This window comes from Eleginops maclovinus, chromosome 9, assembly GCF_036324505.1.
Source record: "Eleginops maclovinus isolate JMC-PN-2008 ecotype Puerto Natales chromosome 9, JC_Emac_rtc_rv5, whole genome shotgun sequence".
In the NCBI taxonomy this organism is placed as follows: Eukaryota; Metazoa; Chordata; class Actinopteri; order Perciformes; family Eleginopidae; genus Eleginops; species Eleginops maclovinus.
Genome location: NC_086357.1, coordinates 25,792,433 through 25,807,399, shown reverse-complemented (window position 1 = coordinate 25,807,399; position 14,967 = coordinate 25,792,433). Strand labels below are relative to the sequence as shown.

General features: G+C 39.9%; 1 protein-coding gene across 1 annotated transcript; it reads left to right on the top strand.

Moving 5' to 3' along the window:
• The first annotated feature begins 1,418 nt into the window (after positions 1 to 1,418).
• On the top strand, positions 1,419 to 7,969 carry dpt (dermatopontin). The gene is made up of 4 exons (XM_063892266.1): positions 1,419 to 1,911; positions 5,426 to 5,551; positions 6,453 to 6,560; positions 6,769 to 7,969. Exons 1-4 carry the CDS (start codon positions 1,637 to 1,639, stop codon positions 6,833 to 6,835), a joined length of 576 nt encoding a protein of 191 aa, XP_063748336.1. The 5' UTR covers positions 1,419 to 1,636; the 3' UTR covers positions 6,836 to 7,969.
• Positions 7,970 to 14,967: the final 6,998 nt, after the last annotated feature.

Genomic DNA, 14,967 nt, shown 5'->3' with positions numbered 1-14,967 from the left:
CCTTATTTATCTTTTACAAGTGTGCTGTGTTTCACAGGAACAGGAGGAGAGGTGGAAATTGTAAAAGCTGTTATCTTGTGATGAAGTGGAGAAGATGGATGAGTGATTCAGCACTGATCCATTTAGGTGTGGTTTCTAATGAATATACGGGTCATGGCAGGACTCAGTGATCTGTGCTGAACAGCTTCGTTTATAAGCCATGATCATTATTATTTGTATTGCATGTTTCTCTGATGGTGTTGATAAATGGTTTATTTTTCCTACTTTAAATGAGCTGATGTCCTGACGTGATAGAAGATCCGTTATGTTTGGTTTTCATTATTGTAACTTGGCAATATTGTGTCTTTTTTATGGTCTTAAATGTTAGGATACAGTTTAGGAGTTATGGTGTCGTTATTCCTTTGTGTGAAAACAAATCCAATCCGTCTTACAACACTTTCCGCCTTTACAAACCCCCCAAAATGTAACCTTTTTGGGACTGTGTACTGCACTTACGGAGGTGGGGAGGTTAGCCAGACATACATTTGCAAAACCAACCATTTATCTTCGGCAAAACTGAAAACTGCTAAAGCATAAATCTCCTCTTTATCTACGTTTGTTTTAGACAGGGGAATAGGCTACATTTTCACCTCCCCCAAAGAGGTTGTGGTTTTTCCTCGTGTGTTAGTCTTTCGGCAAACGATTACGTAAAAACCCAATTATCCTGAAACTTGGTGAAGACTCGTAGCATGGAAGAACAATAGCACGAATAAAGAAAGTGGACGTTGTCACTGTGACGCCACCCATTGGTTTGAGGACTTGTAACCCTTTGCAACCAGCAGTGGTACGAGAGCTTCAAGCAAAGATCTCAAGTTTTTCAACACAAAGACAATCCCGTGCTAGCAACCTGTCAATCACAAGGAAGCCCCGTCCTAAATCATGCACTGCTACATCGTCTATTTAACTCTAAATCGGATCATATTTTACAAAACAAACCCTTTGCTGCATTAAAGACTGTATACTATAGAGTGGAACCATAAACTGAGTAGCAAAATGTCTACTGTGATAACAAATCAAGTGAAAGGTAGGGTCATTCTCTCATAGACTTCTATACATCTGAATCAGTACAGTTGCCCCCTGCAGGTTTTAGAGATAGTGCAGGCTTCAGGCACCTCTACATTGAATTAACTTTCAAACCCAGATGTTGCAGCTTGGAATCTGAACCAAATCAATTCATTACTTTGGCAGAAGCTCTACACTTTCCGTAGACTCTTCATGTTGGCAATGGTGCATTAGTGAAAACAAAAACACGTCCAGTTTTATACTCCAAACGACCATTTGCAATGGAAAAATCCATAAAAAAAACTGGAGTACTCGCTGCAAACTTAAGTCAGGCTAATTAGATGGTTCACATTTGCAAACTTTATCCAAATTGCCTATAATCCAAAAGTGCTGTCTTTTAAGGTAAACCCTGATCCACGGCGAAACTTGGTTGACGCTCTGTCTGAGTCGACCTTAAAATCTCCAGTGAGGTCCACTGTTGGAGCAAATTACACATCACGCCTGGTAACCAAAACATCTGGATAACAAAAGACTTGGAGGAGTTTAAAGCGAGGCAGCTGTGAGGGAGCTCTGCAGACGGACTGAATCATCCAACATGAATCCTGCTCTGGTGCTGCTGGCGTCCTCTCTGCTGGCCTCGGTGGCAGCTCAGTCTGAGGACCATCACGACATGGGCTGGGTCAACGGGTACCGCCAGAGCTTCAACTTCCAGTGTCCCCACGGAGAGGTGCTGGTGGCCGTCAGGAGCTACTATAGCGAGGCCGACGGCATGGACCGGCTGTGGTCGTTTGAGTGCCAGCCCACCCCCGAGGGCCTGGGGGAGCCCAGTGACTGCTGGTGGGACGACATCAACCGTGGTGGCATGGAGTGGTGGGTGAATTATTTAACCCAAGCTTTTTACTTTCATTGAGACTTTAATTACAGTTGTTGATGGACTAATTTGATCTTAAGGGATCCAAATAAGATACATTTAATTGGTTTTCCGTAGTGGGAGGCTTATTGGAGTAACACATGCTTCCTACTTTCTTCAACTTTCAAAACTTTGAACACAATTTTATTTTAGGGGTTTCAAATAATTTCTGGTTTAACTTTATTGTTTTCCCCTGGTGTGTGAAATATTTAACACGCACTTATTTTTTAACTTTTGTTGACTTTTAAAGTACATTGAGGCTGAGTTATGTACTTTTTAAATACCTGATTCCTGATTTATCTGAAATGTACTTCATTTGAACGCTGCATTTCCAACTTTAAATAATGTTGTTTGGACAGATTTGATTTTAAGAAACCAAAGAATAATTTCATTGTTTTTTCCGTGGTTGAATTGAGTGGCGGGTCAGTCATTTACTTATTGAACATCTGCTTTCTCTGTTGGTTGACTTCACCAGCTATATTTCAAACTTAAAAATTCCATGTTACTTGGACTGATTTTATTTTCCATAATCAAAACAAGTTGAATGTTATTGGTTTTATTTGCAGGATGTCTGTCCTGCGGCACAGCACTGATTCTGAACTCAGGGCTTGTCCTCCTGTTTATCTTACTGCAAACATTACCCTGGAGCCCCGTTTCCCACTGGACAAAAAAAACCACTCACATCTGGCTTTTGTCTGCAGTGGGAAAGTTTACAATCAGCATTCATTCCCAGTACAAATGACTCTGCAGTACTGGCTCTTATTTATCGACTCCAGCATGGAAACACCCGGTGGACATGATGATCATTTCCGTCCCTTATGACACTAGTGCAGTGAATATATAATAAATCAGTGAGATGGACAATTATTATGATTGAATAATGTCCAATCAAAGAGCTGATGCTGTGCTCAAAGCCATTGATAAAAACTGTATTTGTATTTGTGTTGAATCTAAAAAAGAAACTAAATAAATTCAACAAACCATAAATCCATCTCCAGCTCAGGTTTGAAAGAGAGACGGATTGAGAAACAGCTATTAAATAAAGGAGAAACTGCAATATTTTCCCTGTTTACTAAGCTTGTTCTCAGGGTGTTTGTGACCTTGAATGCAACACACAAGAAAATAAAACCCAAACTTGTCTGTTGGCAATAAGAAAGGAGTTTATGGCTAATTCCCATGTTGAGAAGCTGCTTTTATGTGCTTATTCTGGAGGGAAGATGAGTGCTGATGAACAGTATATAAATTATGCAGACTGATCGTGCAAATGTTTTGGCACTGTATGTTTCTGCAATCATTAAACACATCTGTAGTTTGCAGAAATATACAGTTCTTGGTTGAGAATGATAAACGAGTATAATAATTAATAAATGCACCGATAGTTCATCACCATGTTAGGCAGATTACACGTGTACAGTCGGTGTTGTGGTAAACGCTCAGCAGCTGTTCGCTCATCAGATAAACATGTCAGAAGATTTGGTACAGACACGTCACTGTGGAAACCACATCAGAGGCACATCTTTGGACCATTTATCCAACATTTTTCCAATTAACGAGAGGACAAACAGATCAAAGACCTAAGAGAGAGCCTGACCTACACAGCGATGTGCCTTCACTGTAGGTGGACATACTTTGACCATCAACACAGGTTGTTAAAGGGCACTATTAGCAGAAAACACCGGCCCATACGAGGCGTCTGTGTGGAGTTTAACGGGGAAACTGTTGTGTGAACAAAACCACCCGTGTTGTTGGAGGAGTGGAAGATCTCCAGTCTTCATCTGGAACATTAAAAAAAGACAACCAGAGGAAGTCTTCGGTTGCGTGAAGACCAGGTTATACTTAGCTGGTTAGCTAACCAGTGGATACTCATTTAAAACTGCACCAGTTCCACCTCTGCAAGCATACAGAAACAAAAATAATATGTACTTATAGAAGATAGGCTGTAACGAACAAGGCTTACTTTATTCAATACCTGAAAACCTTCCAGGTGTAGGCCTACTTTTATTTTTCTCTGATGGGAAGTGTCAGCTGATTTGTGGGTTGACTGGTGCATTCAAACAATCCCTTGTACTTCAAATAGGCACCAAATCAACCTCAATGCTAGGAGCCAAGTTTATCAGAATACTGATCGTCCATCAAGGGGAATTCAAAGGAAGACAATTTGGTCCCATATTTGGTTTAGAATTTTCACAAATAAGTCTCTAATCAAAGTCTAAAGGGTTCACGTTCAGAGGGCAAGGGTTACCAAAACTCAAATCCAGTTAACGTTACACCTTTACATGTGTAACTTGTAGGGGAAAGCAGTTGCTATTTCAAGCCAAACCATGATCTTTACCAAACCTAACCAGATAGTTTAGCTGCGTTTTTGATTTGTTTCTGGAAGCATAATTGAGAATGCATTTTAGTATTTGGTAAATGTTATTTGCAAGAGACAGCTGTACTTTACTCCCTGGAAATACATTTAAAGCAAATGGTGTTAGCAGTGTCTTAACATGGTCAAACTATAGTTCCTGATGGCTGTTTTGGCATTATTGTTCTCAGATTGTGCAGAGAGCAAAACTGTTACTTTAACCGTGCAACTAGAGATGCTGATCCTTTTGTTCCTTATATAAAAAGTGTTTTTCTGTCCATTGTTTTCTCAGCCTGGGCCTCCTGGTCCTCCCGGGTCTGTAAAAATCACAATTCAATATGCAACGTGTGTCTTCCTCTGACAGTTCCTGGAAACATGACTTCCTCCGGTGAAACAGAATTCGTCCAACAGGCCAATCTGGGCCTTCAGAGACTTCACATTGTGATGGTTTTATGGACCACATGTTACAGAGTTTTCCTGGATATGTTTGGATCTGGTGAATCAGAAAAACTACAGAGTAACAATCTCACATAAAGATATTGTAAAGCTTTGAACTTCACAGGAAGTTTGATGTAATTAAATAACTTTGGAAGAAGCTGGACTGGAGGAAGAAGTGACATCTCTGTAAACAGCAGCTTAAATCAAAAGCAGTTACCGGCTCCACATTACTTATTCAAGGTTTGGGGAGCTATTTCTTTTGTGCTCTTTAGGTTTAGATACATTTGGAGTTTACCTCGCCTGCACCCAGCCCTCTGACTGAAAGACAAACAATGATCTCTCTATCGCTGCCACGCCTTCCTCTCTTTACGACGCTGTCTGTTTGAGTTACACCAGTCTTTACCCTGCAGGGACATGAATGTTGCCATGACAAACGCGGGGCTGTTCCTGCAGCTCGGACCTCGTATTGTTGGGTGTGTTGTGGTGATAGCGTAGTATATGGGTCATACACAAACACTCCGTCAACAAACCAGTATTCGCTTCAAACGATGAAGATGCATTTTTTCTCTAATGTGTCACCTGTCAATAAATTGTGAGAAAGCGTGGCATGTTCTTCTGTGTTTTTTCACTCTCTACATATGAATCAAGTGGTATACTTAACAACTGAATGACTCTCTTATTCTTTGCAGGACTTCCACATGCACTCGTAACGGGCTGGTAGCCGGCGTTCAGAGCAAGTACTTTGAATCCGTTCTGGACCGAGAGTGGCAGTTCTACTGCTGCTACTACAAACGCCGCTGTCCCTACTCCTGCATGTACGTACTCACGGGGCTATGTTACAGGAAATCTAGACTCCCATCTTTCTGTTTGATATGAATCTGAAGCAAACACAACTAAATAAAGGAGACAAACTTTTGTGTTATTTAAAAACGTTGACAGGTTATTTTGTGTCCAAATTCTTAGAGGTCACAACTCAAAGACAAGAAATATTCCTGCACATGAACAAACTTGTTGATCAGTAAGCTATGCAGCTTTTGTTTTCCATAGCAACACCTAAGAAAAGTTTGTAAATTCTATCACACAAAATCAATTGTTTAGTTCACATAATTATAAAGTATAAAAGAGATAAATATTGCAAAGGAACTAAGGCCAGAGTGGTCTGGATGGACCCAAAAAAACGCCTAGCCGAACCTTCGGGAGATTTCTGTTCTTGCCATCGCATGTTCGTGAGTAGCTTTACTTCTTAAACCCTTACTGTAATTCATCACGTGACTTTCACTCTTAACTAATAGCACTCCTCCAGTTATTTTTAAACCAAATCACAATCTTTACCTAAACAACTTGTTTTGATATCTTAAACTTAAACAACTTCCACGTGTAGTTACTTAAACCAGATATGCAATCTTTCCTAAACCTTAAGTATTTTTTTGCCTAGACCTCCCTGTGAAGTTTTCTTTTAGGGAAATTTTACATTGAAAAGACAAGCGGATCTCGACACGTGTTGCTGTAAGTGAGCAGAGAAATTAACACAAATTTTACTTAAAAACTATAAAACTGTTTCATGAAAGACACACTTTTACTGTAGATATGAGAACAGCATCGATCCTCTTGTTTTAATCTTGGCAAGAAAGAGAAAGATCATATTTCTTAAGGTGTCCTGCTATGGTTGTTTGATACACAACAAAAAAATGACACACTTCTGTTTTGCCTCCACAGGAAGACCTCGGACGTCCCTGAACACTACAGAGAAGAGGGAGAGATGGTGATCCCGAGTTATGGCTTCTTCATCCGCGGTGCCCAGTCCACCTTCAGTGGAGTGCTAAGGTCTGCTCACAACATCTGTTTATCTCCTAATAAGTTCTGATCCCATGAAGCAACGTATGGAAATCCATCCAAAAATTGTTGAATTCCTCTCAATTGGAAGACAACATCTCCCGAGTTTGCCTGATGGGACCGGAATTTATTGGCAAAAACCAGTGAAGTCTGATAATTGATGATCGTTGAAGTGACAGGTTCTTGTCTTTGGTTTCAGGGATCGGCAGTGGAAGTACATCCTGTGCAGAATGACAGACTTTGACTGCGAATTTGAGAATTTATAGAACATTCCTCTACTATATATGAGCACAACCATACTTACTCTTACATTTAAAAAAACAAACATAATACTCTCATTATGCATAACTGATATGATTCACCGTTTCATTCATGGTTAACGTTAGATAAATGCAGCCTGTATAATCACTGTTTTTAAGTCTGGAATGCTCACATAATTACTCACATATGAGTCAAATGTCAAAGAAAACAAACAAACAGGCTGGTTTTGCACAAACAAACAATTATGTTGCACCAAATCTGGAAACTCTGATATCAATTGTGATCCAGTATTGCATTTTAACCTAGATTCAAACACATTAAAAGCTATTTTTCTACGTGGATTGGACAACATTATCACGTTACTTGAAAGAAAGGTAACCGACACACTTAACCAAATTGAGTTTGAGTTTCTTTATAGGTTTTTTTTTAGATGAAATTAAAGCTTGTTTATCATGAATAATGTTAACTGACTGTTTAGCTAGCTTGTTAGCTAATAGGTACTTTAGGCATGCACACATATTCATGCTCACTAGGCTAAGCAAACGTGCATTGTGCAACAGAGTTTTGCTGAATTTAAATCTTGATATACACATTTCTAACCTAGTTTTGTTAAACTGATTATAATAAATGTAAGTTTATAAGATGTGTGTTTGAGCAACGAGGCCTGTGTGTCTTGTGTGGGCTCCACAGAGACTTTTGGAAAGGCTTTCTTCATTTGGTTGCTGCAGAAACTGGGAGTCATTTGGCAGCATGTGAAAGAGCTTTTCCAAACAACAAAGTTGATAATTTGATGCTGTGGTCATGGTGTTGGAAAACACTGAATCAGGCTCCAGCATCACTTAGTGGAGGTCACATGACGGTGAAGGCCAAACTAAATGGTTGGAAGTTGGAGCATTTTCACGGCCATAAAAACCCTCAGTGGGATGCAGGGTGTGACTGATTGAGATATTGTCTTGAAGGGAACAATTGTGTTGCAAGAGATATAAGAGCTTTCAGAGTCTCTGGCAGCATCAGGAATTCTGCAATGAAGAGTTTCCAATCTGCTTTCAACTGACTTCACATTTTATATACTGTGCTGTACTGGAACTCATGTAACTATACTGTGTGGAAACGGGATTAAAAGCATCCCCTCCTTTTGATTTGTGTGTTCATTCATTCAACATGTTGCCTAAAGAACTGTTTGGAAAATCTAAGAGGTGGAGAGTTTTCTGCACCACGATTCAGATTTGGTTTGTCAAATAGTGTGTAGTGCATCTATTATTTGCATGGTCATTATAATTAACAGTTGCAACTTTTTAATTAATTGCCATCCAAATAATACTTATGGACAATTTCTCAAAGGTTAATAAATTGTGTTTGTGTTAGAAGAGATATAAGACCTCGCAAGAGATATTTGTCCAGCAGTGGCTCAGTCAGTAGGGGCTTGGACTGGGAATCGTAGGGTCGCCGGTTCAAGTCCCCGAACAGACTTGAAATATGGAAGGTGGACTGCTACTCGGAGAGGTCCCAGTTCACCTCCTGGGCCCTGCTGTGGTGCCCTTGAGCAAGGCACCGGCCCGTTGCTCCCCTAAATGAATGTAAACTGCATATATAATGTGCATCTTATTAGCTATTCAATGACACTTACTTTATGAACTGATCATTTGTTATGTTACTCAAGACAACGATAACATTTCGGGCCAATGGTGCATTGGTCCCCTTTTCCCGAGCTGGGATAAAAAGCCTTAAATTGTAAATTGAGAACAACTTCTACTTTTTATTTTTCAATACAATGCAATCTTGAATAGATGCATTACATGTGCTCCGTGTGGTGGTTATCCCACACTGTCTGAATCCAGCAGTTACAGGTGGGAGGTTCTGGTTTCAACCATTTAATGGTGATGCGTTTCCGGGCAGCTGTCAATAAACTTCTTAATAGAAACGTCTTAGACCTCTCTTCTAGGCCCACAGGTAATACTCCCAGTAGAGCCTCCCTCGGATTTAGAGCAATATTTAGCTGGAACACTTCTTTAAGAGCCTCAAATGTCTCTTTCCAAAATATATGTAATTTAGGGCCAACACCTGCTTTTTGAAGAAGATTTGTTATTATTTATTGCTCAGGGTGTTAAACAACATGATGTCTGTGTCCAGGTTGTTGTTGCTCCGACTTAAGGACATTTTTTCCGGTGGTTAACAATCCTTTCCTAATATTTGTTTCTGTCCCACGATTCAAATGTAATAAGTACTTCTTTGGCTCATGCGACACCCTTTCAAATTTTCAACTTTTCCAGGCGACCAATCAAAACACATTTTGGTGAGGGGCTTTTTAAAGAGACAGGCACTAATACGGAGCGCTGCGGTGAGGAAGTGAATACAGGTACATTGAGATGGAAAGTATGAGTCAAATATGATTATTTTTTGTACTATAAAGCATGTAAGCATGTTCCAGTAGAAATACTTAATACAATTATGAATCTTATTAAAAGAAGCTCTATATAGCGTATTTAAAATGATCCTCAAACTCTTGGATGTAAACGTTGTCTCTATTATAAGAGAACTTAGAAAAGACATCATCAACAAACACACCAGGTTTTCTTAAAATCTGCAGGTAGCTTCACTGTAATGCCTCTGCAAACAGACCATAACATGCATAACCTCCTCGGCACAGGGATGTTTAAAATGTCATATTGCAGTGTTTATTAAAATCTCCCCAACATGTGGAGGGAAAGTGTTGTGGGAGAAAGGATAATCGAGCTATGTGAGAGTGTAAGCCCTCCAAAAAAAACAGCGAGGATGAAGTCAGCCATGACGTTATTCAGCAGCTCATTCGGGCTTAACTTGGCTGAAGGCAAACTCAACACTTCTTTGTTTTTTCCATAACTCGCTGGAGCGGGGCTCTGACACCAGGGATTACCTTATCAACCGCAAATCACTTTGCTACTCACGTGAGGAGGAGAGTGTAAACAAACATATCTCATACTTACTATCAAACAAAGCTTTACATCTTGAGGAGGACGGAGTCTTCTCTTTGAACGTTTTGGACTTAACTTAGACATGAATGAAAAGGTGATAAACACTGAGGCATGGATATGAATTAATTCATCCAAAATCCATTAATTTTGGGGGCTTTCAAACTCGTATATGGAGGGGTAATGTGACGCTTTGTGGGCGAATAGTGCACTGATCTCTTGGTAGTTGTTTGGTGAATTTATTTTGTTCTCTTGTATCTCCTGGAAGTTGTTTCTTGTCTCTTGTTAGATGATCTTTGTCTCTGTAGTTTTGATTCTCTTTTAAGTAGTTTGTTGGCTCTTTTGTGGTACTTTATCATTAATGTTGTCTCTTCCTACTTGTTTTGTGACTCTTGGTAGTTGTGTCTTGTCTCTTTGTGTGTCTTTATGAGTGTTTTGTGTCTATGGTTGTTTTCTTTGCCTTTATTTGTGTCCTGTTGATACATTGTCACTTTGTAAACTCTAAGTTGTTTCTTTGCATCTCTTTTTAGTCATTTTGAATGTTTGTCCTCATTTTATCGTTCTTCTTTGTAGACGCTTTGAGTATAGTTGGTTGTTTTGAGTGTATGTGGTTGCCTTCCTGCTCTTTTTGGTCCTTTTCGGTCTCTTTAAGGTTGTTCTGTGCCTTGTAATTTGATTCCTTTGGGCACTTTGTCCCCATCTCACTTCTTTCCTTTAAATGGGTCGAGCTGCATTTCTTTACTACCCCAACCCTCCAAAGTCCTGTTAAAATGTATTGGAGCTTAATGGAGTGAGCTGGGCGAAGGTCAGGCGGCTCACAGTACCGTCTTGAAAAGAGCTGGGGACCGGGCCAGTAGCCCTCAACACTATTTGTTTATGGCAGCTGCTGTCCCGGGGCACGGGGCCAAACACCGCGGCGACACAGCTGTCCCCGAGGCCGGCAAACGGTGGAGAGCCACACGCCTGCAGAGGGCCTCCAGCCCACAGGGACCCGCTGTCAAGCCCCACGGTGGAGGCTCCGGGAGGAACGGCGCTCCCAGGGTCCTACAGACAGCCCTCTCTTTGAATCCTATCAACTTCTGTCTTTTTGTAGTTGCTTCGTGTCTCTTCTTAGTGATTTTATGTGTCTTTGTGGACATTTTGTGTCTGTTTGTATTCAGTTTGTCTTTTAATATAATTTTGAAGACATTTTGAATAACTAAGTTAAGTTGTGTCTCTCGGAGTTGTTATATGTCCCCTTGTAATCATTTCTGTAATTTAATCTACCTGTTAGTTATTCATATTTACTTGCTTTGTGTTTGTTCGTAGTCATTCTGAGTCTCTTTGCGGTTGTTGTAAGTATCATTGTGGGCGTTTTTGGTCTTTAATAGTTATTTTGAGTAGCTGTGTGTTGAGCGTTTTGTGTCTTTTATTATATGTTTTTCTTTTGTTGGTAGTTTTTGTCTCTTAGAAGTCATGTTGTGTCTCCTCCAGATTAAGTTTGAGTCTCTTTGTTGTAATTTCATGTATCTTTTGGCTATTATTTCTCCCAGGGTCCTACAATCAACTCGCTCTTTGAATCTGGAAATAGTTGGAACAAACAATCCAAACTTTTGACATTTTGTGGTTGCTTTGTGTTTGTTGTGGCTTGTAGTTATTTTATGTAGGGCATTTTGTGTTTGTTTAACAATATATAACAGACTATACTATTGTACTATTTACAAGACATTGTATTGCACACATTTGCAAGTTTATTACAGCAATCCACAAACTATTTTTTAAAGGTTTACAAATCTTTTGGCAATCATTAACAACAACAAGTCTAATATAGTCTATAACATCTTGTCCAAAATTGATTGGACTCATCCTTTGCCACTGCTTTTTCCTTGTGCCAAGTTTCATAACATTTAGGCCAGATTTTCTTCCGCAATACTGCTGACAGCAAGATAAAGCAACCAACAAACTGCAACCACATCATAAATACTAGCCTTACTCCTAATAGGTAAACGTTATCATTATTTATTGTACTTTTAAGAAATGATTTACAGTATTTTAAAGTGTTTCCGGCCATTTAAAGGGGTTAAAGTTCTCAGCAAACTTTGGTTCTTTAATCAAATGTTCAGCCTGCAAGAACGTTTCTGATTTTTCAATTAGGCTGCACGGAGGAAAACCATTCAACATGCTTTTAAAACCTTAGTTTCCTTTCATTCTTATGTATTTTGAACTGCATAAATATCCCTCACAAATCTCCTAAGAAGTTAGTTTGTACCAGGAGCGTTCTGCAGGGATGACCCAGCGGTAGCCTCCTTCGTGAGCCGCTAACCATGAGGGGATATTATGTCCTGCTCCGTGCTCCTCTCCCTCCAACACATTTCATTACAGCTGGATAAAGAACAATCCTTTTCAAAACAAAATTCACACTGGCTGTAATTAAAGTTTATAGCCTGGGTCACAAAGCTATTAAAGTCTCCTTACTGCAATCGCTTTTACAATCTGTAGTTATCCACCATATAATCAAGACCTGAGTATATATTTATGGCAACAAAGCCCCGGAGAGTCAAAGGGATGTGACTTATGATTAAAAACCTGCTGCTGATTTATATACTGCATGCCTGGACTATTATCATTTAGATAGATCCTATTTTATACTCATTTTATGAAACAAATCTTTAGGTATTGTATTTGTGATAAGAATGGAGTATAATGACAACATTTATCGTCATTACTCCGGCTAAGGAGGTCATGTTTCTGGCTTGGTTTGTCTGCAGGATTCTGGGAAAACTACCAGCCTGATTTTTATGATACTTGGTGGAAGACTGAAGCATGGAGCAACGAAGAACATATTAAATGTGTGAGCCGAAACCCAAATCACTTTTCCTAACATTGCAAGATAAAGGGCATTTGTGCTAGTCTTCTTTTACATGTCGTATTTTATTTTCATTATCTAATGGGAATACAGTAAGAAACAGACTCAAATCTAAATGGACAAATTAAACTAAAGAATGTGCATGTTGAGGGGAAGTGTAGTCAACACCAAATTGAATGCTAAGCATACAAACTGTACTTGAAAGCCAACCATATCCCTACGAATAATGGCATTCTACGTTTCTGCAGAATCAGTGATACCTTAAGATAAGACCTTTCTGTATCACCATGTAGGGAAAGCCAGGTGTCAAAGCAGGAATAGAACAAGAGTAAAACAAGGACAGTAAAATAAAGAGTGCACACAAGGACAATAAGAACAGAAATATGAGTAAGCAGGTTAGTTACAGTGTAAATAAGAATAGCAACGATCAAATAAAGTTAAACACTGTGTGAGTCTGATGGCAACGTTTCCGAACCAAAATATGTGACATGCTTTCGGAAAAATACTAAAAAATAATGGCTGTGAAACGCCTGGTTTGGTTTAGCGTGTAGGCTAAGTATGTTCTTGAAGAAACAAGCCGGGAAATTAGCCTACTTTTGTTATTAGCTACACAGTGGTTGTCTCAAAACACTATCCAGAACATCCACTCTAAGTGATGAGACAAGCACATGTTGATATTTATTTAATTCTAGAACTTGAGATGGATAATCAGAAGCAACAACAAACCACAATGCCTCTTAAGTTGAGCACCAATCATCAAAAAGCATCACTTTTCTCAGTTAGTGTCTGAGTTCATTAGCTGGGATCCATTAAGGCTTCTGTGCAGCTGCAGCTATGAATGAATGAAGGAGAAAAACAACAGCTTCTTACAATATGAGGTGACTGTATTTATGCTGGAATTCTTTCTAGCAGCGTTTTTAGTCCTCAAAAACATGTTTGTGAAGGGTCCATCACGCAGATCCTGGTGTTTAACAATGAAGAGCATGTTTCGAACCTCGCAAAGACCCCAGGAAGTTCGCTGGACGTGGATGTCCATTTCTATACTGGCCAAACAGAGGTACTACAAGTGATGTGACGTAATTGGGCCCTTTTTCCCATTGACTTACATTCAGAAATAAATGTCTGTAAGTCACTGTATAATTCTTTTTGAACTAATAAACTATCCGACACTTGTAAGGCGCTTTTTTGAATCATTAGTGTCTAAAAGTTGTAAAATGCAGTAAAGCCGAACCTAGAGTTATTTTCTTTCTCCATTGATAACCGAGAGCCGGAGATCGGAGGTGGGGCTTAAGGAAAACTCAAGTTCACACTCTCTTTGGGCCCACATAAAGGTACTTTTGCTCTCGAGAGTCAGATCATTTTGGCTTCATGCGCCACTGAGCAACTTTGTGTCTCGTGAAGAGCAAAGCAGACTAGGTCCAAAACCAGGACGTACAAAGTTTTAGTGAAAAACACCTTTAATGTTAGGTTTTCGGAACAGCAAACACAGATCCAACAAACAATGACAGCAAAGAAGAACTTAAATATATGCAGGACATAGCAAGACATAGCTGGGGAGGGCAGAAAAACACAGGGGCATCAGGTGAGCACAATCAGGTAATCAAACAGGAGGGTCAACACAGAGACAGGAAGTAGAAACTGAAATTACTCAGATGGGGAACACTCTTCAAAATGAAAGATTCAAGATTCAAGAAGCTTTATTTATCCCGAGGGAAATTGCTGTGCAACAGTTGCAGGAGAAAGTAATACAAAGTGAGAGGTAAAATCAAACTAACATAAAATAAACTAAGTAGGTATTACATAGATAGATAGAATCGGAGGATGAAACCCTCTTTATTTGTCACATACATGCACACAGCAGAGCACACACAGTGAAATTGGTCCTCTGCATTTAACCCATCCTAGTACTAGGAGCAGTGGGCAGCTATCGTGCAGCGCCCGGGGAGCAATGGGGAGGGGGGATTGGAGGTGGCCGGTGCCTTGCTCAAGGGCACCACAGCAGGGCCTAGGAGGTGAACAGGGACCTCTCCAAGTAGCAGTCCACCATCCATATTTTCAAGTCTGTTCGGGGAATTGAACCGGCGACCCTACAGTTCCCAGCCCAAGCCCCTACTGACTGAGCCACTGCTGGACTTACCCTAACCCTAACCCTAACCCTAACCCTAACCCTAACCCTACTAAGTAAAAGCAATACAATTACAGTTAATACGTAGGTAAATACAATACAACAATATGCACTGTGCAATTTAGCAGCAGAAACAGGAAACAGTCAGATGAAACCTCCAAAGCTGTATCCAGTTCTCTTAAAACATCCATGATTTGCAGCGTTTGTGTTCAGCTTGAA